The sequence below is a fragment of the Doryrhamphus excisus genome, linkage group LG3 (assembly GCF_037039965.1).
Source record: "Doryrhamphus excisus strain RoL-2023G ecotype Guam linkage group LG3, RoL_Dexc_Guam_v1.1, whole genome shotgun sequence".
Lineage (NCBI taxonomy): Eukaryota > Metazoa > Chordata > Actinopteri > Syngnathiformes > Syngnathidae > Doryrhamphus > Doryrhamphus excisus.
This window is the reverse complement of record NC_136359.1, coordinates 6,925,504-6,949,610: the sequence shown is the minus strand read 5'-3', so window position 1 is coordinate 6,949,610 and position 24,107 is coordinate 6,925,504. Positions and strand designations below refer to the sequence as shown.

Sequence of the window (24,107 nt, the reverse complement as noted above, 5' to 3'; positions counted from 1 at the left end):
CAGTAGAAAATGAATGAATGAATGAATGACACGGTACCAGATGATGGCACACACAGAAGGACTCACGGTTGGCCACATCAATAACATCACCAGGTCAGCCTACTTCCATCTGCGCTCCATTAATCGTCTATGCCCCTCCCTCACCCCTCACACCACCGCCATCCTCGTCCATAGCCTTGTCAAAAATCCCTCCATAAGCTACAACTGGTTCAGAACTCTGCTGCCCGGATCATCACCAGGACCCCCTCATCCCACCACATCACCCCCATCCTGCAGCAACTCCACTGGCTCCCAGTGACTCATAGAACCACCTTCAAAATCCTTCTGTTCACCTTCAAGTCCATCCATAACCTTGCCCCCCCTTACCTCTCTGACCTCGTCCACATTGTCAATCCCTCCCGCTCCCTCAGATCTTCCTCCTCCCTCCATCTCACTGTTCCCTCTACACGTCTTAGCACTATGGGGAGCAGAGCTTTCAGCCGTTCTGCTCCCAAACCCATCTTCAAATCCAAACTCAAAACTCATCTGTTCAAACTAGCTTATTCCCTTTAACTGCATCACATGCCCCCCCCCCCCATTTATTGTATGTTCTTATTTATTGTTTGTTCTCTTTTATCTTGTATTTTATATTGCTGTTTTTATATCTTCTGTACAGCGACCTTGGCTGTCCTGAAAGGCGCTTTGAAATAAAATGTATTATTATTATTATTAATAGTGTTTTCATTCATTACAATCATTTGAAAACAACAGTGGATAAATGAGCAGAACATTTTTCTCAAAAAAGTCAACCTTATTTTAGGACTAAAAATGTTCAAATGTTTTACATGACAGCTTTTTTTTTTTTCCGACAACGAAATCTACGACTTGCCTTGAATACATATGACTTTTTACCTCTCATACCAGCACTTTGTCATCACGTTGCCTTTTTTAAACCTGTACTGTGACTTTATAGCTTTAAGACTTTTCTTGACAACACACAACTTTTCATGACTTTGTTCTCCTAACTTTGTGCCTCTTCTTGGAAAAAAAAAGAAGCGGATGTATTCTTTAAGGTTTGTGGCGTCCAAAGGCTAAAAATACACGTGGAGGTCAACAGGGCGACACGCGGAAGGCCTGACGGGTGCGTTTTATTTTGGAGCTACCGAAAGTCAGCCAGCTGTCCTCAGTCTGTCAAGAAGCACCGACTCACCAGCCACAATATTAGGTACACTCATCGCTACATCTACGTCGCAAAATAATGCTCAGTTGGGATGGAGCTCTGCTGGCAGATGAAAGGCAACCCCCCTCCCCACATACGTGTGACCCCCTCAGTGAGGCCCAAGGAGGCCTGGGAGAGAGAGAGAGAGAGAGAGAGAGAGAGAGAGAGCTAGAGAGATGTCAGCTATCAAGAGCTATGCCGATGGCACCATGCAATACAAAAGGCAGCTGCTAGAGGGCAGCACATTCCTCTACAATGCACTTTGGACAGTTAGTTATGTGTCTTCATGCCCGAAAACATGACCGGCAATGGAAAATAATTAAAAAAATACTACAGATACAAATTTGAATGCCTTCAATAAAAGTTTTATAATATAATAATAAAAATAAATAAAAATTCAAAATGAAAATAAGTGTCAAAAAGTACAATTAAAAAATACATACAGACTTAAGACTCATTTCGACACTTTAGTGTTCAGTTAAAAATATTCCCTGCCTCTCTCTCTCTCTCTCTCTCTCTCTCTCTCTCTCTCTCTCCCCCGCTATACAGAAGAGGCTGTTTGGAAGTTGCCCTGACTCAACTGGACAACATCCGACGTGGCCTACCTTGTGGAGGCGCTGCAGCAGAGGGATGGTGATCATCCCAACACCCGCGGCTGCCCAACTCTCCTAATGCCATTACATCTTGGACCTGGACTATTATTATTATACTCTTCGTTATATTTAAGTGTCACATGTTAACCTCTCCACATCCATAGCATCCTGGTCCTCCTAGAAGGGGGATTCCCCCACCTGGTCCTGATGGGGGTTCAGATCAGGGATGTCGTCTATTGTCTATCATCTACTGTATCTACTGTTGCCTGCTTGTTAAGCCATTTGAGGCTCTTTTGTGATTAAGGGCTATACAAATAAACTTGACTTGACTTGACATTAAAAAATACAAAATAAATGAACTAAAATGACTTTGAATGAAAGTGTGAAAAATAACGAAGAAAAAATTGAAGTGTCAAATTAGTAAATTACAAATAAAATAAAAGGAAAAATAACAATAATTGAAATAAGTTTAAAAAAATTATTTCAATAAAAATGTAAAAAATGTCTTAAGTGTAAAAATAACAGATGAATGAAAGTAAAGACTGACCGAAATAAAATCATTTTAAAATAATAATTATAAAATGGCTTAGCACAAAAAAGTTTAAAGAAATGTGTATAAAAAATACAAAAAAGAAAAATAACAAAATAAATAAATAAACTAAATAAACAGAAAATGACTTGGAATAAAAGTGTGAAAAATAATGACTAAAAAATAGAAAAGCAGGTTCTTGGCGCTCCTCACAGACACATCTCCCTCCTCTCCTTCTTTGACCAACACTAACCAGTTTCCACAGCACCCTCAGGTTCACCCAGTTTCCACGGCACCCTCAGGTGCACAGCGCAGACGAAGCTCTTGTTAACCCGGGCCTAGACCCATCCGGTATGGAAGTCGTGTTGGTGGTTTGGCAAAATGTTTATGTGGGATGCCCTCCCTGACACAACATTCTGTATTTATCCAGGCTTGGGGCTGGCACCACAAGGCACTGTCTTGTACCCCATTGGGGCTACACTTATTCTTATTTTAATCTTTTTATTTCATCTTCCTACCTCTACAGACGCCCACTAATGAAAACACTTTTAGTCCGTGTGGACACCGTTGCTGAGAAGCGTAAAGGTATGTTTCCAAATTGTCATAACGTAACACCACTCAAAAGGAGCATAAGTGGAATAAAAGCTACCCCGGTTGACCTCCAGCGACGTACTATCACTGCGTGACCACACGAGGGCAGCAGAGAACTAGGAACGAGGGCTAGCTCCCATTAGCGTCGCTATCACTAGCACAGTGGCAATAACGTCAATTGAATAATTTGTTTCGGATTTCTATTGATTTTTACGTCGATTCCTATCGATTGAAGGATTTCTTTTCAAAATGCAGAGCGAAAAGCATTCAAGTGGGACCAACAAGTAAAAAAAGGGGGGTGATGTATGTGGGCTCCAGTGACACGGCGACGTGCCGGAAGCGCCACTCCTACACGTCATGGGATATGAACATCTGCAAGATAGTGTGGTTGCTTATCGCCATTCCCATCAGACATCTATTGTGCAGGTGGGGGGTGTGGCCAACGGGAATAGTAGTGTGTGTAATAAAAAAAGGAGCAAAGCTCAAGATGTTTACTTTGATAGACGCTAACGCACCAGGAAGGCAGCACATTCTGTTCCACACCACAATGACAACTTTATTTTTTTTTGGAGTACAATTGTAGCTCAAAGCGCTTCGTGCTGCGTTCACTGACCTTAGCGTTCCATCCGGTACTTAATTGATGAGTTTGCAATGGTGCTTTTCTCTGTGGTGCTTTCAGGGTGGCCTGGAAAAGCACGTATCAGTATTTCTGTTTATAACTGGTAATACCTGGGCTAAAGTTCTAAGGTGGAGGAACGGTGTTTTTGTTAGTCTGAGTCTACGATGACTCCAAGACCTCCCATCAGGCTGACAACTAGGATTTCTGTTCCTGCCCATCCACTGATTTATTGCTGAAGGCAGTTTCTCACGGAAAGGATGGCTGCCGTTTGATTTTGCTCCGCAGACGTGGAAATGTGTGTGTTGTCCACGTAGCTACGGAAGCCAACATTATGTTGCCTGATAATATCTCTGAAGGAGAACAGTAGTGGGCCCAGGCAGCTCCCTTGTGGAACCTCGTAGCACGTGTCACATTTGTTGGACACGGGATCTCCAAGCCTAACGTAATACCGTCTTATACCGTCAGCGTATCTCAAATAGTGGGGCGAACGCTGGTCATAACATGGCTGCCGTCTCCAGCACATTTGGAAAGACGTGTTGATGATCTCTAGTAAATGATTGGAATGAACTCATCTCATCTGCGTTACAGTTTTTCTTGATTGTTTAAACACATTTTCTGAAAGGATGCCATATTCTCCGAACTCTACACACAAATCCAAAAACCACTCACATTTCTGAAAACCCCTCAATTCTCCTGCAAAATGAAACTTTACATCCAAAACAGTCTTCATTCTTCTCAAAATGGTGTTTTGTCTCCAAATGACGCACTCAAGCCACTATATGAACAAACATTTATATGAAGCAGTTGAACACTGATGTGCTCAGTGTAAAACACTGGGATTACATCATATTCATCATGACTCGGGCCTTTTTATGTTCAGTGTGACACGTCTTGCAAAATGTTTTAGAATTGTGTTTTTGTATTTTTTTGACTCAGAACACAAAATTACATAGAAATATATATTTTTTATTTTTCACAGAAAAACAATGTACAAAGTGTTCATCATAGCCAACACAAAGTTCCACATATAGTGGTCTGCATCTAAATGTATACAACTTCAGTTCAAGAAATGATAATAATAATAAACAAAAAGTCAATCAATAACAAAGCAAAAGACTATGCTGCATCACGTCTTCTGTTTGGGTCAGGCCACAGCACCTCATCTACATCACATGCAAGGTTTTCTCTGGCCAAGCAGCGGGGGTAGATCTGCAGTCTGAGTGTAAAGCAGGAATTGTGCTTATAGTTTAGCAGACTTGGTTCATGGAGTTGGTGCATTGGTTCATTGGGTCTCAGGCATCACAAATTGTGTGTAAACAATCGAGAAAAACTGTAAGATAAGGCTGGCGGCAAAGTACACACGGTACACACCTTCACATGCTGTTGCTTGCTTCCAGCATGGTGATCTTCAAGTACTTCTTGGGTTTGCGCTAGTTGTCCAAAGAAGGGGTGGGATTTTGATGGAAGGACGACGTCTGACCTGGAAGTTTGTTATGTCCTGACAAAAAGTGAAGACGTAGCTTTGACTTGAGAGAAACAGCTAGCATGTAGGAGCTAACAGTGTATTGAAGGAAACACAAAAACCCTCCAAAAAAACGGCAACAATGTTCTACTGACAAGCCAAGCTACAACAACACTGTCGTTGTAGCAGCTGAATCAAAAGAGGGATTTTTCTGATGGTAGCATGGCTACCGAGAGGTAACGGGGCGACGCCAAAACAAAGTCACGGGACACCAACCTCGACCGACAAGCATATGAACAACTGCGAATAGACACCTGAATGATTTGGAAGGTATTAGCTCACGTTAGCTGGACTGTGTTGTGCTATCATGTGCTACATGCTCCATGTATTACTATCAATATCTATCAACGGTGAATTACTCCATGGACGGCTGGTCGTGAGATGTGAGCAAATGTTGACGCCTGTCTGAGAAATGGGGATGGGGTTTTACAACCTTAAAAACACATATTTGTAACAAATATATATATATACACTGGCTATTATTATTTTGGGAACAAACCATAAACCCTCGTTGCAGGTTTGAGGGCTTCATAGTTGAAAGGGGTGTGTCCCATGACGTGCATCGCTGGCGCCCACGTGCCAACGGTTTTCCTCTCTTTGCATTGCAGAGACCAGGGAAAGACGTGTGTGAGTGAGTGCAACTGTGACATTTCAGGACAAGCCTGTTGGGAATGCTGATCAATGTTATGTTATGTGATAAGAGTCAGAGGAAAAAAAATCCAAATTCTCTGGAGAACAATGAGCCAGGAAAAGATGGTTGATAGTCTGCCTGTGACCCCGCCATAACATTCCACAGCAGGAAGAGCTGCGAGCGTGGCCTCACCTAAACTTTCCAGAAATTCCTGTCATTGAGGCAGATGCGTTCGTAGATGTTGGTCAAATAATAAAGAAAAAACTCCACGGGCACTTTTCTTTTATTTACTTTGCAAGACAAACGTTCTTATCGGCCAGTGTTCAACATCTTGAAATAAAAATAATCAGCCCATTGGCTTGCTTCCAGCTGCCATGCAATTGGGCTTTACAGAACCAGAAAGTAAAACGGGCTCTGGATCCCGGTTTAGGAGTAGGATTGGCATTCCTGGCTCCCCAAAAAGCTTTGGACATGGTGAATTTCAATTCCTCAGATGCTGCTGTGAGATGATCACATCATATTTAGGCAATCGCTCTGAAAATTAAAGTCACTACAGGCATTCCTCAGGGATCAATCTTAGGTCCATTACCAATGGTCTGCGTATGTGCGTAATGTGGGGGGCCGGCCCCCCCTGGGGAGTACAGAGTGCAGACCCGCCGACATATCCAGTTATCTTACTCGGTATGCAATGTGACTCTAGAATACAGGGAGGAGAGAAAAGGTAGCAAAGAGGAACTATGAACTATCTGCATCACAACAACAAAAACCAAAGCAATTTGGTTGAACCCCACAAATCGTACAACCAAAAAAACAAAAGGCACTTATTTACAAGGCAAACCCCTCTAAATGTACGTTGCACTTAAAAAGATGACACATTAATCTGCAGAAGGCATTGTCAAGCACGGACTGGCACACAGCAGCGACTTGGAGGGCAAACCGAATGCAAATGCTAACTTGCAGATGAGAGTCACGATGACATGTTAAAAAGTCTGACACTTCTTTGTGTCAATGAAGTGGATAAGTGATAAGATCAGTGGATAAAGATGCACCCCCCTGTGAATGATTGGCACTTCTTGACCGAACACCGCTGGTCTGTGAAGCGGTGAAGTTCACGCCACAGGAGGCTCTATCCAGGCACAAGAAGTTAGATCTTTTGACGGAGACAAACAGTGCAGGGTCCGCTGCGGTCTGCAGGCTGAAGAAGTTGCCCGCCCCGACGTTGACTCTCTTAAAGGCACAGGACCTGGTCACATCCTTGGGAATGTTGTCGCCTTTCCATTGCTTCAGCTGGCAACAAACCACAGAGACTACTTTAGACTGTTCCCATTTCATACAGAGCCATTTCCTCAAACATTTTCAGCGCAAGACCCAGTGCAGTCCCTCATGACATCAAATTTTGTGGCTCCCCCCCAAATTGTTCTAAATGTATTATTAAGTGAATGAATGCTGTTTTGTGATTGAATACAGGCTATAAGTAGTCAAACAATGTACACGTTTAAGAAATCTTATGCACATCGGGCCAAAATTAAGAAATTGCAAGCATGACAAGAATAGCACTCTGAGAGCGCAGACCTCCGCCTAGCACCAATAGTGCTAGGTGTTTATGTATGTATCTACATATGACAACGGCTAGAAATGCTGCTATGTTAATGTTAACATGGCAGCGATGCTAATATTAGCATGCTAACAACCAACATAACAGTGCTTAAAGTGTTTAAATACATGACTATAAAACGGCTAGAAATGTTGCTATGCTAAGTTAGCATGCTAACAATCCAAATATGTTACATTTAGTATGCTAACAACTAGCATGACACTGCTAAGTCTTTATTTAAGTGCCTACCTGAAAAAGGCAAAAAAATATGCTACTATGCTAATGTTAACATTCTAGCATCTGAGCATAATAGTGTTTGCGTGTCTAGCTATGACAATGGATGAAAATGCTACTATGCTAATGGTAGTGTGCTAACACCTAGCATGCTAGTGCTAAGTCTTTATATCAGCATCAAAAAAAGTGGGAATTGTTGAAAATGGCATGAATATCCTTCATTAGTTGAACGCTTTGATGTTGGAATGGTCTGGTTGGGTGGAGAAATGTGGGGGTAGCCGCAGGTCATTTGTTTTAAGGGAAAGGGTGAATTTTGGGGAAGAGAAATGGAATATCTTTTTCTTACTTTGAGTGAGCCGGTCTCGATCGTCAGCCACAAGTGGGAACGACCCTTGCAAACAAAGAAAAACAGGCAATCGCCTTCTTCGTGTAGCTGGAGCTTGGCACCTGCAGAGTGTGACGATAACCACAGAACCAGGAAGTCATGAGTATCACTTCAATATATCATATATAATATCATGTAGTCATGAGATTAAAAAACAAGTTATCAGTGTAGTCATAATTAGGAGATAAAAAGTCAAAATTAGGAGTTAATTAATTGTTAATCATAATTATAAGACAGTCATAATTATGACAAAAACCTTTAAAATTATGAGAAGAAAGTCATAATTATGAGATAAGTCAAAATTCAAAAATAAAAAGTTGAAATTATGAGAAGTCAAAATAATAAGTTAACTAGTTGTAGACAGACAAACATTTAAAATTATGAGATAAGAAAGTCATAATTCTGAGATAAAGTCAAAATGATGAGATTAAAAAGTCATAATTATGAGATAAAGCTGAAAAGATTAAAGTTAAAATCATGATAAAAGGTCATAGATCAAAAAAGTCAAAATTATGAGATACACTGAAATTATGTGATGAAAAGGTCCAAATTATGAGTTAACTCGTCAAAACTATGACATAAAAAGTTAAAATGACTCATGAGAGACTCATGAGAGAGAGTAAGACATAGTTATGACAAAGTCAAAATTCTGAAAGAAAAAATTGAAATGGTGACTTTTGAATGTGATTTGATGAAACAATAAATGGCATCAAACTTCCGGTGTCAGAAAGGGGCGTCCATGTACCGCGTGACCGAGTGGCGTGCAGATGGCCGTGATGCCCGTGAGACGTACCATCCCTGGCTCCGTGCGGGATGTCGGCGAGGCATGGTTTGCATTCACGTCGGGACTTCTTGAACGTCAGGAATTTGCCGTCTCGTGTCTTCATGAAGATGGGCGGGTCTTGGTGCTGCATGACGTCAAATCTGCGCATGAAGTGGGAACACGACACACTTCCAACACTGGAATCTATACACGAGCGGTTTGTTTGGCATTGATCTCAATGCAATAATGGTCGTCTTAAAAGAATTACTGGAAACAAAATAAAGTCATATGGTTTGGAGAAAAAAAGAAATCGGAATATTTCTACATATTACCACCAACATAAATGTCCGTCACCCAAAAGTGAGAGCCTCAAATGAATTTTTGGAATAAAAAACTGGATAAGCATAAAGTCATATTATAAAGAACAATAGTTTTAGGATAGTTGCAATATTTCATTTTTTAAAAATGAGAATATCCGTCCATTTTCTGTACCACTTATCCTCACGGGGGTCACAGGCATGCCGGAGCCTATCCCAGCTGTTCAATGCACTCTAAATTTGATGGCAATAATGGAGTATACAAAAAGTGGAAATAAGAATCACGTTGTAAATAATCACCAAGAAACAAACAAAACAAAATCATCTGCTGATTTCCATAACATGACCTTTGGAAAAGCATCCGGTATTGAAATAAGCAAACGTATCCAACATCTCATGTTGGATGGAGGCGTACTTACCCTGGCTGAGGCTGAAGCTGGACAAGTGGAGATGAGCGGGGGACCACAGCCTTTTATACAGTGCAGGATGACGTCCCACAGAGGAAGCACAGGAAGCTTGTGATGCAAGCACAAAGTGCCTGAGGATATTCTCAATCATCCCGGTCATTGGATCATCAGGGTATTCCGCCAATCCCAACCCGTCTTCCGCTGCAACTTTGTTTTCCTAATGACAACCTGAGGCCGCATCAGGGTGGCCTGCGTAGGGGGTGCAGCTCCAGCTCGCCCCCTACTCGCTAAGATGGTGGGTACATTTTTTTTGCCCCTTCTCCACAGCTGAAACAAAAACCCTCTAGTGGCCAATTGTCAGGTTCAAACTCCTGTGACACTTGTAAAACACTTAAATACAGAAGAGACAGACAACAATATTCAAAGTTTCTCGCAGCGAGGAGAGTGAAACAACATACCCAGTGACATGCCGCTCCACTCTGAATATGCAGTTCACACTCTCCTTTTATTCTCTTTCGGGGGTCCCTACTACATGGTCGTGCAACTCTAAGGGGGGGTGGAGAAGGCAGTTGCACGAGCTGTATTTGTTTGTCTATGTGTGTTACTTGTAATGTTTTATGAGTTCTTTATCTTGACACATTCTTGCAGGATTAACATGAGCATCTGCAGAGTTGCTGTTGGCGCATCCAGGCACCTCCAGAACCTGGGGGTCGCTGGGGGTCTCTGATCAGGGTCACAGGAAGATTCCTTCTTCAGCACATTCAAACACTTTCTATTGTCTAAGCAAATGGATATAAGGGTGATAACTAACAAAATAATACTTGTATCTACATTTTATTCTAACACCAATATAAAAGCTTTTATTAACTATTTTAAGCAACGTGAGAAGGTAAGAACTGTACATAAGACCACAAGTGAAATGACAAAGGGAAGGGAATTTTTTTATCGCTGTGGCTTGAGCAGTGTGTATAAGTTTCTGGTTCCACCTCTTTGACATCACTGCTGCCCAACTACGGTGGTCGGAATAAGCCAAAGAAAAAGCAACGGTGGCATCATTCGAGGATTTCGACTGCCGAGGCATTTGTCATATTTGGAATAAAAGCAGTTTTGCTGTTTACAAATCCTCCCAGCCGCTCCACTGCCAACAGGTTGGAGGATGGCTGCCTTCAACACACATCGCTTACATTGATGTCATGGGCGGGTGTACCTAATGTTGTGGTCAGGCCTCCTCCTCCCTCAAAAGCTGGACAAATATTTTGTCTTGGAGCGCCTCGTTCTCCCTGAAGACGTACATCGGCGTGCCGTCGGTGGAGCTCCTTTCGCCGGCTGTCTGTTGCGCCGCGCCCTCCGTCTCCTCTTGGGTGGCCAGCAGGTCGCTGTAGGAGGCCACGCAGGGGTCGTGCTCCTGGAGGGACGGCGGGTATGACAGTGACATCGTCTCGATGCGCACCGAGCGCCTCACAGGCGTGAAGAAGAGCACCTTCTGGCCGTTCACTCGCTTGGGCTCCCTCTGCTGGCTTGAAGGGGGGCTGCAGGAGGATGGAATTTGATCTTGTACTCTTATTTTTCACACAAAAGTATCGAAAGTTGAGCCTTGATGCTGGATTTTATACATATGAATATTTAGAGGCCTGATTTTCCTTATTGTACGTTATGCCAACACTGAGAAGCCCCCTTGGAGTAGACGGGACTCACCCCGGAGTGGCTGTGATCTTGTACTTGATGGTAGACGAGCATCCTTTTTCACCATGGATGAGGGCTCTGACGGGTTTCGGGGGAGTCACCGCCGTGTCGTCGTTACTCTCTGCATCGCTTTCCACTTGATTTGGAGTTTGGCAACCTTCTCTGCCGTCGCCCTGACAGGCTGTGGAACCAACACTATTCTTCCACAGTTCTGAGAACAATAGGAGCCAGCAATCAAACATTGTTCCTCCAACAACCTACTTTTGCCAATGGAACAAACACGGCTAGCGAGTGCCAAGCCAAGTAGGTGCAGAGTTAGGGAACATGAACTGTAGCCTGTGTAACATTAAAGTGGTCCAAGCATGTCCCCTACCTCGGCTCTCTTCCTTCTTCTTCAGGATGTCAAATATCACTGTCCTCAGCTCGTCCACAGGCTGGAGGGGGGAAACAAAGACAAGTACAGAAAAACCCAAAATGTGCTTGTCGACATTGACCAATGCCGTTTTCATCAGAAGGGGACCCCTTACCTCCAGCACTACGCTTACGGCTTCCTCAAACATGGGCAGGACGTCCAGGTTGCCCTCCTGCTCCATCAGGCGGGCCTTACAGATCCAGAACTTGGCAAACTTCTGGGACACGGGCGGCAGGCGGGAGAGGACCTCCCTCACCTGCTGGCCTTGGCAGCCCTGCGGGCGCAGAGCAAGGGGCAAAGGTCACATTGTGGCCCACAATCTCCACAATTATTTCACATAATCTCCCAAAAAGAAGAAGCAACTTTTGGACCAAGCCGGAAGGTGCAAATGGTTTACGTTGACAGCGCCACAGTAGCACCAACGTGGCCGAGGGACTTTAAGGTGTTTCGTGTGATTTCTGGTGTGGTGGTGAACCTAACAATGTTTCCCCCCAGACAGGAGAAGATGTTGTGGAACTGTGCGTTACAATCATACATGCCCAATTTTTTATGTTTTGGATTTATCGGTATGACGTCCTAATGCGGGCTGTACGGCGGACGAGTGGTTAGCTCGCAGACCTCACAGCAAGGAGCCCACATTCCAAAAACATGCTAGGTTAATTGGCAACTCCAAATTGTCCATAGGTATGAATGTGCGTGTGGATGGTTGTTTGTCTATATGTGCCCTGTGATTGGCTGGCCACCAGTCCAGGGTGTACCCCGCCTCTCGTCCGAAGACAGATGGGATAGGCTCCAGCACCCCCCGCGACCCTTGTGAGGATAAGCGGTAGAAAATGAATGAATGAACGTCCCCATGCCAACTGGGGCAAGTGGGAGGAATCAGTGGGAGGGAGAGCTTCTTAGAAACAACACCACATCTGCATGTGTACCTCGGCAAGCAGCTTAATGCAGTTGGACAGGGATCTTTCCACGGCGGAGATAACGTGGCAAGCGTCGTCCTCCAGCTTCAACGTGGCCCAGAAAGGTCGGGGCAAGGCCGCAGCCCGCCTTGCCGGCGGCTTTACCGGCAAGGGAGGTCGCTTGTAGGAAATACCCTTGGCTTCCCGCCACGCCTGCAGTTTCCTCCTAGATGCCACAGGTCACATTGGAAACGCATTCAGTCAAACGTGGGAGGTGGAAAACATGCAGAAAAAAACTGGACATACGTTCAAAATACCTGCCAAATAATAATTGTGTGTTCTGACATTGATATCGGCCACTTCTTTTCACTAAAGGTTTTGGCTTGAGCCGTATAGATTTGCTGAAAAGTGGGTCGACACACAGCCGTTGTCAACACAACTCACAACACGAGGGAGTAGCAAGACAACTACGGGGCGGTGGGAGCGTCGTGGTCTGGGGCTGCACAAGTGCTTTTACTGCAGTCTATTTGGACAATAATGGCTGTGTGTGGACTCGTTCTCAGTGGAGAGTAAACCCGTACGGCAGTACAAGCTGTACACGGACTACTCTAATGCATGTCCAAGTTTGGGATATACTATTAAGAAGTGAGCTTTGAATTGTTCTTCCTGTACTTACATTCTGTCCTCTTGCTCAGCCGTCACCTTCTTTCCCACAGTTTGGGGCTTTGGTGCCTTCATAGTGGGAGGCGGCTTCAGTTGGCTGACGTTTGGTCTCTTTGGACCGGTCTTAATTGAGGCGTCCGCCGCCTTGTTTGCCGTCTTGGGTTTCGCCACCTTTGCCGCAGCTAGAGGCACTCTGCCGGTTACCTTGGCAACGCACCCCCTCGGCGGCATCCATCCGTGAGCTTTGGAGTGCTGGCTCGTCTGCCTCGCCTGGGGCTCAGGCCGTCGCTGTTCCGGCTGACCGGGTGGTTTGTGTGGTGCTGTACGTGATGAGGAGGTGGTGAATGTTGATTTCGGCTTAAGAGAAGACAGTTGTGACTGTTTGACGGGGATGGCTTTGGAGCGAGACACGTTGGCCTCCTGGGTCGTGTTGGTGATCCGACAAGGGGCAGTTGGTCTCTGGCGGACTGGGATTTTCTTCACCTGAGCCGCGGAGGAGGTTTGGGAGAAGGGGCGGGAAGACGAGACGTGGCATTGCGGAGCAGCAGTGCTGGGATTGGCCGTCCGAATCGGGATTGGCCTGGTGACATTGGGTTGGATCATTGCGGGTATGAGACCCGTCCTTGTTTTGACCATGGGCCCCAGACTCATCCGGTAAGTATTTACTGGGAAGGAACCGGCTGCATTTGATGCAGGCCTAAATGTGCTGCCGGAGTTCTTGAGAAGTGGAAGGTGGACAGTGGATGATGCTTTCCCTGCAAGCAGCATCCTGACTCTGGTCTGCTTGGTGGGAAGACTGTCTGCTTTCAGGTCGGACTTGGAGGACAGGCTGGACGTCGCTGTGGAAGATGGCTTTTCAGTGAGCGTTGACCGGAGACTAAGCAAACCTCCGGCTTTCTGCGGGCCAGTCCGGATGTTGCTTTGTAGCCTCTCTTTGTTTGGAGCAAAGAATGTTTTTCTGGAAGGTTTTTGGTTGGCGAGAGGCGCCAAAGGTTGAGTGTTTTTGTCTCTCTGTCTGCATTTGATGGTGGGAGTTTTATTTTCTTTGCCCTTGAGGAGCTGCAAAGAGAAGAACAACTTGTAATTCCCCCAAGGAGCCATACTTCCACACTTGCTACGATTTTTTTAAACCAATATCAAGCACCTGGAGTGTAGATGGCCGCCAAGTCTCAGGCTTCCCGGCTGGACCATTACAGAGGTTTGGCCTGAGGAGTAAAATGCATTCAACCAATCAAAGATCCAGAAAATTAGTTGAGGTTTTTTTTTGGTTTTTTTACATAAAAACAGTGTTAACCCTTAGATGCATGAGTGCCTGGACCCTACACTCTTCCATAAGTGGGTCAAAAATGACCCATATCAGAATCAATGTGTTTTTAAGCCAGTTTTGGCATTTTGGTTAGGAATAATCACTTGTATAATATTTAGTATTATATTTAGGACCACACAAGAATGATTTCATGTTAGAAACATCTTAATTTTTCACTTTTTAACATCTTTGAAAAAGAAAATTATTCCGTACAACAATGGAAAATGTGAGGGTCCATTGTGTGTTTCCACTTGTCTCACTTGATGTTGCGACCTGTGTTTCTCAATCTACTACACAACTGCTGGACAATGTTTTCCCCAGATTCTTCTGAACTGCTCCCCATGGTTGTCTCCCAGTGTAAACTATACCATCTATTGCATTGGGCATGCGTGCATCACAAACCCAGAAGATCTTTAGGCCATACTTGGCTGGCTTGCTTGGCAATATGAAACTTGCACCTACCCCGGAATGGCACATGCTGTCACTCTTCACTGTCCACAGTGACACAATCACTGGGGATGAATCACTTTTTGCAGCTGACCAGGAACAGGTCCCATACATAGCGGAAGGCCATGTGGTCTGTTTCGAATAAGGAGGCTCAGATCAGCTTCTCATTGAAGCATAGGGTATGGCGAATGTCTTCAAATCTGCCACAGAGGCCTTGTACATGGGATTATGTAGAGGACGCCCCAGCAGCTCATGGGCAGATACATCCCAGTTCTTCTAACTTCCTGCAAGCAGGGCCAATCCAATGAAGGCCATGAATTCATCTTTGGTGACCTTTTCCATTATTTTCCTTTAGCTGTTGCTACTCTCTGTACTTCCAAGTTTGTGCACTTCATCGCCTCTTGTATTGAAAGTGATAGCGATAAAGAGTTCCCATGCATCTTTTGGTGAGACAGTGGGGCTAAGCCCTTGTGCAGGCCCTGACCCACTTCTGAGGATATTCGGGCTCTCTGTTCTGCCCTGGGTGGGAGGTAACTTGCTCCAGTAAGAGTCCTTCCAACACATTCTGTCGAACATGATTTGGACACTTTCTTCTTCAGAGGACACATAAGAAGAATCTTCTGAGTCAGATTGATCCTGTTCAGTTGGATTTCCAGGTGGACGACTGCCACTGCCACTTGGACAAAAGTCTGGGTTATCAGACATTTCAGACTCAGAGTCCAACCCCGTTTACCTCTCCATCATCCAGCATCTTTAGGACCATTTCAGCTGTGTATCTAGCAGCCAAGGCATGGATGAGGAAACATATTTTTTTCAATAGATCAATATGTTGCCATATATAATTTTGTGAACCTCCGCCTGGCTTGTTCATTCCGCACATTGTTTTGCACTGTTGTACAGTATCCCAATGCTATAGTATTACAGATTGACTGTATCTCTGACAGGTGTAATACCTATAGTGCATATTATATTTTACAAAAGCTGTGCTAGTGTTAGCTATTTATAAAGTGTGCCCAACAATGCATATAGTAATGTTAGCCAGCTAGTGTCAGCTAGTTACAAAGTAGGCTAATTTGTTGATAAATAATTCTAACACTATCATGAAGGACACACACACAATATCATATGAAGATAATAATTACATGTATTAGCACTTGATGTGTAAAATAATCTTCCTGAGGGGTGACACTTCTGATATAGTTTGTGTGGTCTACAGTTAATTTATTCCTGACGGCCAAAGTTGATAAGAATCAAAGGTTCCTATTGGATTCCATAGAAAATGCATGCACTTATGGAAGGTTGGGGTAGTAACACAAAAACAAACATTTCTTAAAATGTATAAAAGGTAAGGAGGATTTTTTTAGGAATACCTGGAATATGAAATAACAATTTTTCATTACAAAGATATTTCAAGAAAACAACCCGACCGGGTCATTTTTGACCCAGTTATGCATCTAAGGGTTAATTAATATATTGTATGAATGGATATAAATGCTATAGTGATACATTCTGCATGTAGCCTATTTGTTGCACATATTGACTGCAATTACTGTGAAATAAAATTGCAAAAATGTTTCACTAGTTTTTCTGTTCATGTTCTAATGGTTGTTGAAAAAAACTTCAATAAATAAGTTTTAATGCACAAAATAAACTGTTTTAAAATAAAATGTTTGAACACCCCAGCGTTAGACCCTTACTATATAGTGTACCAAAGTTATTTCCCGTTGAATTTTATAATTGTTATGCCCTCATCAACTTGTATCATCATAAACGTTTGCTTAAAAAACATGAGGTGCGCTCTTACTAAATGAAAGAACAAAATTGGTCATCTGCAGATGTTTGATGTCTTACTTGGGTGCGACCAAGTTGGACTTCCCTCTCATGGTCAAGTGTTCCATCATCTGCTTGCGCAGCTCTGTAACAAAACAAACAAAAAAATGATGCCGGCACTGCCATTAACAACCACATCCTGCTCTTTTCATTGGATGCCTGTGGGGCGCTATGCTAAGTTCATTTTAATACAATACTCCATCAATCTCAAGTCCTGTACAGGGTAAGTCTGCACTCTTCTCCTCCTGGCCTACATGCTCGGATTTTCCTTTTTTTGACATTTATAACGGAAAAAGCTGGTGTATAACCTGAAAGAATAATTGCGTAAGGCAACAAACTGAAAACTGCCCATCAATGGTTCAAATAAATGGAAGGTTGGTAACATTGGGAATACTGTGAGGTTGCAATTTGCACTAGCTTGGCCAACTTGTCAATGAAGGTTGGAGATATATTCACACAAAAGCATCATGGTAGAAGTTTAATATTGTCAGCAAAAGCTACGTAAACAATTAGACTATTTGTTGGGGCTGAGCTAGCATAACAAGTGTTAGCGCAGGGAGTAATGCTAACTGGCTAGCTAGCATCTGGCGCAAACTTAGCCAACATTATTGAAATTAATCGGAAAAAACAGACCTTTTCTGCTCTTCACAGGCGCCGCGGGATCTTCTTCTTCCATTTTTCTGTTAATGTAGTTACCCCGCTTTAACCAATCTTGGTGCTTAAAATGTCTTCTTTCGGCTAAGCTAGCTTGAAAACAATTGGGCTGGAGTGTAGTTTTGAAAGTGCCAGGTCTTGAAGCTTTACTCTCTGGTTGGACAGTTTCAAATTTGCCAACGTCTACGCATGCGCAAGAAACCTACTTACGCGTGGCAGACAGCGGCTGCGTCTCAATAGCAGTTTGTCTTGCCCTCGCCGACTTTCCCGAGGCAATTGGTATGATTTCATTGCCGACGTTATTCGAATGCATTTTACGCGTCTGCTTCTCCCAAACAAACGATGTTTGATGTTCATTACTGCTACCCCATGGATGTCTTTTCTCGCATCACTGCGATGCATTGTGGGTAATACCCAACTCTCGCTCGTTCCCTCAGCCCTCAAGGGTAGATCTCACCAAGTTCACTTCAGCTTTCAACAACACTTGTGTTGGCGGCGAGGATTCCCCCGAGGGCAACTCAACCTGCTATTGTAATGCAGCCTTTTTTCGTACCATATTTGTTGGGGGGGGGGGGGGTGATCATTAAATAAATAAAATGAAAGGAAATCACACAAATCACAGTTTTATTCCACATGGCTGACACAATATTAAAACAATTGTCAGAACGCAGAGCTTTAGAAATTGATTTTAAATACATAAATAAATAACTTATATAAATTATTATATAAATATGTAGAAAAACATGTATTGTCACATCGCGCTACAAATGAGCAGTCCACAACCTGATCCAGAGGTGCTTTCACCTCTTTTGGTCCATTTCCATTAAAATCTCGCTTTGTTTGCTGACGTTTATCTTGTTTGGTAATCGAAACCAACTGGTCCGAGACCATCTAAAGAAAGCTGAATGAAAATGTTGACGAAACTTCAGATCGTAAACGCCATACTGTTAGCATGTTAGCGGTTAGCATGTCATCACACTCTTGCTCAAGCAGCACATTTTCACCGTGTGAAGAAGGATACATTTCTCGGGATTTTCTCTAAAACATCCCACCTATATAAACGTCACTATTCAAGTTGTCCAAAAGCAACATTTTTTGTTGATTAGTAGCGACAACAAAGTCATTTCAGTCACTCCTGCTCTGATACATTTTCCTGTTTACACTCTTCCTTCTGACCAATTGGAGAAGAGAGGAATCTCACATGGATGATAGTGATGCGTTTCGGTACACTCAGATTTTTTTTTTTTACCAGACCAAGAGGGGTGGAAACGCTTCTAAAAGCAGTTAAAGCAAATTCTAAGCGTGAAAAGCACCTTTAAGCATCGTGTTTGTGTCTTTAACTCTGCCTTTGGATGTTGAAGTTTATGTAGCGGTTGGCAGTCCGCTGGCACATTTCCACCGGCAAGTTGTCCTCTTCTGCTGTGCTGATGAACCAGTTGGGGAAGTGTGCTGACATGAGGGTGCTGTTGCTCACCCCCAAGTCCCGTTTATAGAAGAGGAAACGCACCATCTCGCTCTCTGAGTCGATCCTCGTCAGACTGCTTCTGTCCTCCAGCGACTGAGGGATGGCGCAGAAGAGAAAGATATTGTTTAATCATCAGAACACTCCCCCCCAAAAAATAAATAATAATAATAAATGAAATAACTGTAGATTTACCTCCAAGTGCAGAGTTGGCCTGTCACCATCCTGGTGGCAGGACAGGTAGAGATCCGTGCCCTTGATGCCCAGAGCCACTGGTCGGGCCTCCGTGTTGGGGGATGGGTGCACGTAGGTGGACATGTTCAGGTGCACTGCGAGGACAAGAGAGAACACATTGGGACACGTACACCAAATATCAATTGTGGCACCGTGTTTTTGAGTTAATTTGTTAGCGTGAGAAAATAAGTATAATGAAATTATTATAATATGATTGATACTAGAGACAGTGGACATGCGGTCGCACCTTTGCGGTGGCTGCTTCCTCCCTGCAGCATGACGGCGTGCAGCTCCATGCTGTCACGGAGCAGCACCAAACTCTTCTTCTGGGTGTCGCTCACACTACACTGGTACTCTCCTGTCCTGCTGAACTGGTCCTGTGAAGCCGGCCGACTCTCGGGCATGTTTATCACTGAGGACAAGACAAAGCAGACCGTCAGGTGTGTCCGCTGGGACGGAGACACCAGCACCAATCGGCACTTGCAACCACTTCCTCCTCATTACAAAACACTTGATGAGCTTTGTTTACTTGGAAAATCCCTGAAATAACTTGTGATACTACGGTATTACCGTAATATTTTACATTATCTGACAATCGATATATGCAGCAATATCAAAGTAAGTGAAGTATCAATAAAATTGATAACCGTACCATCCCACTTTGTTAAAGAAAGACAGGCAAAATTGTTTGCTTTCATTTTCCATCTTTTCCAGACTTGAAATAACGACTTATATTTGGGACCAACACGGCAACCATACCGTATTAATACAACAACAATGTGATAGTCGACGTACTGAACGATATCTAAGTAAGACAAAGACTAACTAACTTTCTGAATTACCGTAATGACCCGAATATAAGACGACTTGTTTTTCTTTTGTTTAAAAAAAATCAGAGACAAAACCAAAGACACTAATTAATCATTTTTGATTTGTTAACATCGTCTCTAAACTTGATCAATATTAGATGATCAATTTTTTGAGACCGTCTTATATTCAAGTCATACTTTTGTAAAACAACCATAATGCGTATTGGGTTATATCTACTGTATGTAAAAACATGAGTGATATACTGTAAATATAAATAAGATTAATTAGTGGAAAGGAAAAAAAGACAAAAATATTTTTTGATACAAAATGGTCTAATGTTCATCGGGGGGGGGGGGGGGTGGAGGATAGTGTCTTATATTCTGGTCAACATGATACCAGTACTATAACAATACAACCTTTAATTACCGCATGGACCCGAATATAAGACACATGAACGTACCATTAATGTGATATTAGATATGACACTTAGGACACTTTGACACGCAGTATGGATTCTGATACGATACGATATATGGATCGATCGATATCATCTGCCAGCAAGACATACCTTCAACAATGTCCTCCATCATGATGTTGAGGAGGTTCTCCTCCGTGAATTCGGTGCTCAGCACAGTCTGGGAGCGCTTGCCCTTGAACCTCTCCATGGCGACCACCAGGTTGACCACACGCCTCATGGTCAAGGGGTGACTGGAAATCTCCAGGTCCAGTCCGGCAGGCAGCTTGCCGCATCTTGCTGTCTCGGCGTCCATATTTTTACGAGGGTGGTTGTTCTTTGTCAGAGAAAGATCTCAGCTCACTTTTCTCCTGTTCTGCCTGCATGTTGAAACCCACGTGCTTTTATACCCGACGCTGCAGGGAATTCCCCCGGCCCGCCTTCACCGCACACACGCAGGAGGTGAGGCAATACGGTAATTGAGGTGGCTGATGATGACACGCAGCAGGAAGTCAATTGTAGCTGGACAACACATCTCAGGTCTGACGATCTTCCTGATGGAATTTGCCACCAAAGCCATTGTTGAACAAAAATAACACAAGAGCCCGTCTTAATTTTGCCCTCAAAAAACATTGTGATGATCGCCAAGACCTTTGGGAGAATACGTTTTGGAAGGTGTGTATCCCATTCCATCTGACGTAAAAGTAACGTCATGGTAAAATACGGTGGTGGTAGTGTGATGGTCTGGGGCTGTTTTGCTGCTTCAGGACCTGGAAGACTTGCTGTGATAAATGGAAGCATGAATTCTGATGAAGGAGAATGTCCGGCCATCTCTTGGTGACCTCCAACCAAAGGTAGACTTTGATCCGGCCTAAGTCCAGACCTGGATCCTATGGCCTCCAATGTGGCCAAATGACAACAATTCTGCTAAATTCCTCCACAGCTGGAAGAGACTCATTGCAAGTTATCACAAACTTGATTGCTAAGGGTGGCCCAACCACTTGGGGGGGGGGGGGGGGTCGGGCTTTAGGCGGCAAGCATGCATTTTTTTCCTCCTTTAATAATACAAAGTTTAATTTAACAACGTGTTGAGTTGTGTTGCCATTGCCTAATATTTACATTTGTTTGACGATCTGAAAAATTAAAGTATGACAAACATGCAAAAAACTAAGAAATCAGGACGGGGGGGACACTTTTTCACAGCACTGTCTACACAGGCACATATCAAAGAACAATCCTGGATGTTCCCGCCTAGCGTAAATAGTATCTGATCCTATTTGCCACTTCCTCATAGCAGGAATGGAGTTTTGCTTTAAAGCCAATAAAAAGTCCTCTTACCTCAGAGGGTGTGTTTATTGTGTGTTTTGTTTTTGCTATTTCATCACTTCCTTCTTTTGCAAGCGTGTCGCATTCTTGAACGTTCCGAAGCAAGAAACAAGAACCTTATCTGTTTTTCTGTATCTGCTCAAGCTAATCCACCTTTTTGACACTTTTTCAGAAATCAGAAATCACTCCACACACTTTATTGCTCTCTGGTTCTACCATATCTTACTTATTGTGTGGAAATATGGGCTAATAACTATAAAAACAATCTTCACTTGCTAAATGTACTGCAAAAAAGGTCAGTAAGGATAATTCATAATGCCGCCTACAGAGAACATACTAACTCCTTATTTCTAAAATCACAAATACTTCAACTTGCTGATATAGTTCATCTTCAAACAGCTAAAATAATGCATAAGGCTAAAAATAACCAATTACCTAAAAATGTCATCCAATACTTCTCTACAAGAGAGGAGAAATATGATCTCAGGGAAGAACTAAATTTGAAACACTTATATGCTAGGACTACGTTAAAAAGCCATAGCATTTCAGTATGTGGAATCAAACTATGGAATGGATTGAGTAAGGACCTCAAACAATGCACAACGATGAGCCAATTCAAGAAACAATACAAGCAGTTAATGTTTGCTAAATACAAGGAAGAAGAGTCTTGAACCAGTCATGATGTGCTATATATATCACTATATTGACACTTACTATGGTACCCATTATGGCATTGTATTGTCATATCACCTTGTACTTCCATACGTGACAAAAAAAAACTTAAACTATATTAGGAAAGCAGGAAGTGAACAAATGTAACAGTTACTGATTGTAAAAGTACCAGATGGGTAGGATTTAATAAGCTTTGCTTCTTCCTACTCCTTTTGGACATGTGGAACTGTGAACTGATTATGGGATGCACTCAATTGTAATCTGATGCATGTTCAAATGAAATGAAACCATGACCATTACCATTACTTTTCAGGGCATATTAGACACAAGCTTCTAGCTCGGTGGCAGCAGTGCTCATACGAACCAACAGGCTTCTTTGTTAACCCGGTTGAACAAGCTAGCATGCTAACGGCGTTAGCATTGTAAGCATGTTAGCATTAAGGCCATTTTTATAGGTATTAACGTATAGACTAAGCACTACCATGCACGGTTTTAGCATGCTAATAGCTTATCTGTTAGCATCGCTAACAGGCTAACATTGGCATGTTATCTTTTTTGTTTTTCAAAGATATAAACGTACGTAGTGTTTTTAGGTTAGCTTTTAGCATGCTAACATTAGCATAGTTATATAGACGGTGTTTTCATTTGTAGTGTTAGCATGCTAACCGTTAGCTCAAATGTTAGCATTTAAGCCATTTTCAGATATATAGACTTACATAAAGACTAAGCGATATTTTGCTAGTTTGTAGCAGCACGCTAGTTAGCATTGGTTGCATGCTAAAATTAGCATGTTAGCCGCTTTGCTATTTTCAAAGATATAGACTGACATAGCAGGTTTTTTTTATCTCCATCCAGCCCCGTCTTCTGCATCTGTCTCTCTCATGTCCTCCTTCACTACATCCATAAACCTCCTCTTTGGTCTTCCTCTACGCCTCCTACCTGGCAGCATCCTTCTACCAATATATTCACTATCTCTCCTCTGGACATGTCCCAACCATCTCAGTCTGGCCTAAAGGACTTTATCTCCAAGGCCTCCATCATGTAGTGTCCCTCTGATGTATTCGTTCCTGATCCTATCCATCCTGGTCACTCCCAATGAGAACCTCAACATCCTCATCTCTGTTCATTCTCACCTCCAGTTCTGCTTCCTGTCTTTTCCTCAGTGCCACCGTCTCTTGACCAAACAACATGGCTGGTCTCACCACAGTTTTGTATACCTTTCATTTCATTTTAGCTGAAACTCTTCTATCACTCATCACAACAGTTTTCTCCAGGCGTTCCATCCTGCCTGCACACGCTCTTCACCTCCTTTGCAGAATTCAGTCTAGCTCATGCTAGAGCTTTAAAAGCTACAAAAGCAAGAACCCAAAACATTTTTCATAACGGGGTCACACACCATGTAAACGAGCGCTAATCTAGTTGTTCACTGTCACGCCTTACATAAGTCGGTCATGTCTTGACTGGTCGGGTCTAGAAGATTCCCATTGATGCAACACTCCTTCAGTCAAGGAAGGAGTTTCACTTCTGGTGTTTGAGTGGCCCCCATGGACATCCCGCCCTAACAAGCCCGCCACTGACGTCTCTCTCATTATCTTCTTTTATTACGGTAGCGCTGCCTCCTCTCACACATGAATTCCTTCCGTGATGCCAAGCAAAGGCGCACTGTCATAAAAAAGTAAAAAAACTAAACAAGATGACTAAATCTCCTGTTTAACTGACACGTTGTCAGAGGCGTTCTTCCATGCGTTTGGGGCTCACAAACTTTTCCATGGAAGTCTTGAATTTTGTTTTTAAAGCTTTGAAATACAAATATTTTTGAAAATATATACGTGTGTATATGTATATATATATATATATACAAATACAAAAAAG

At 43.1% G+C, this 24,107-nt stretch overlaps 3 protein-coding genes across 3 annotated transcripts; all 3 read right to left on the bottom strand.

Moving 5' to 3' along the window:
• Window positions 1-5,948: 5,948 nt before the first annotated feature.
• On the bottom strand, window positions 5,949-9,405 carry LOC144898262 (uncharacterized). The gene is made up of 4 exons (XM_078789554.1): window positions 9,396-9,405; window positions 8,690-8,820; window positions 7,858-7,958; window positions 5,949-6,970 (listed from the first exon to the last, which is right to left on the bottom strand). Exons 2-4 carry the CDS (start codon window positions 8,808-8,810, stop codon window positions 6,689-6,691), a joined length of 504 nt encoding a protein of 167 aa, XP_078645680.1. The 5' UTR covers window positions 8,811-8,820; window positions 9,396-9,405; the 3' UTR covers window positions 5,949-6,688.
• A 407-nt stretch (window positions 9,406-9,812) lies between these two features.
• Window positions 9,813-17,468, bottom strand: ckap2l (cytoskeleton associated protein 2-like). Its single transcript, XM_078789545.1, has 9 exons — window positions 17,257-17,468; window positions 16,645-16,708; window positions 14,185-14,245; window positions 13,054-14,099; window positions 12,408-12,603; window positions 11,594-11,752; window positions 11,440-11,500; window positions 11,079-11,277; window positions 9,813-10,912 (listed from the first exon to the last, which is right to left on the bottom strand). Exons 1-9 carry the CDS (start codon window positions 17,297-17,299, stop codon window positions 10,603-10,605), a joined length of 2,139 nt encoding a protein of 712 aa, XP_078645671.1. The 5' UTR covers window positions 17,300-17,468; the 3' UTR covers window positions 9,813-10,602.
• Window positions 17,469-17,884: 416 nt separating this feature from the next.
• Window positions 17,885-20,596, bottom strand: il1b (interleukin 1, beta). Its single transcript, XM_058071912.2, has 4 exons — window positions 20,352-20,596; window positions 19,221-19,385; window positions 18,935-19,068; window positions 17,885-18,835 (listed from the first exon to the last, which is right to left on the bottom strand). The coding sequence occupies exons 1-4, from the start codon at window positions 20,551-20,553 to the stop codon at window positions 18,614-18,616; spliced, it is 723 nt and encodes a 240-aa protein (XP_057927895.2). The 5' UTR covers window positions 20,554-20,596; the 3' UTR covers window positions 17,885-18,613.
• Window positions 20,597-24,107: the final 3,511 nt, after the last annotated feature.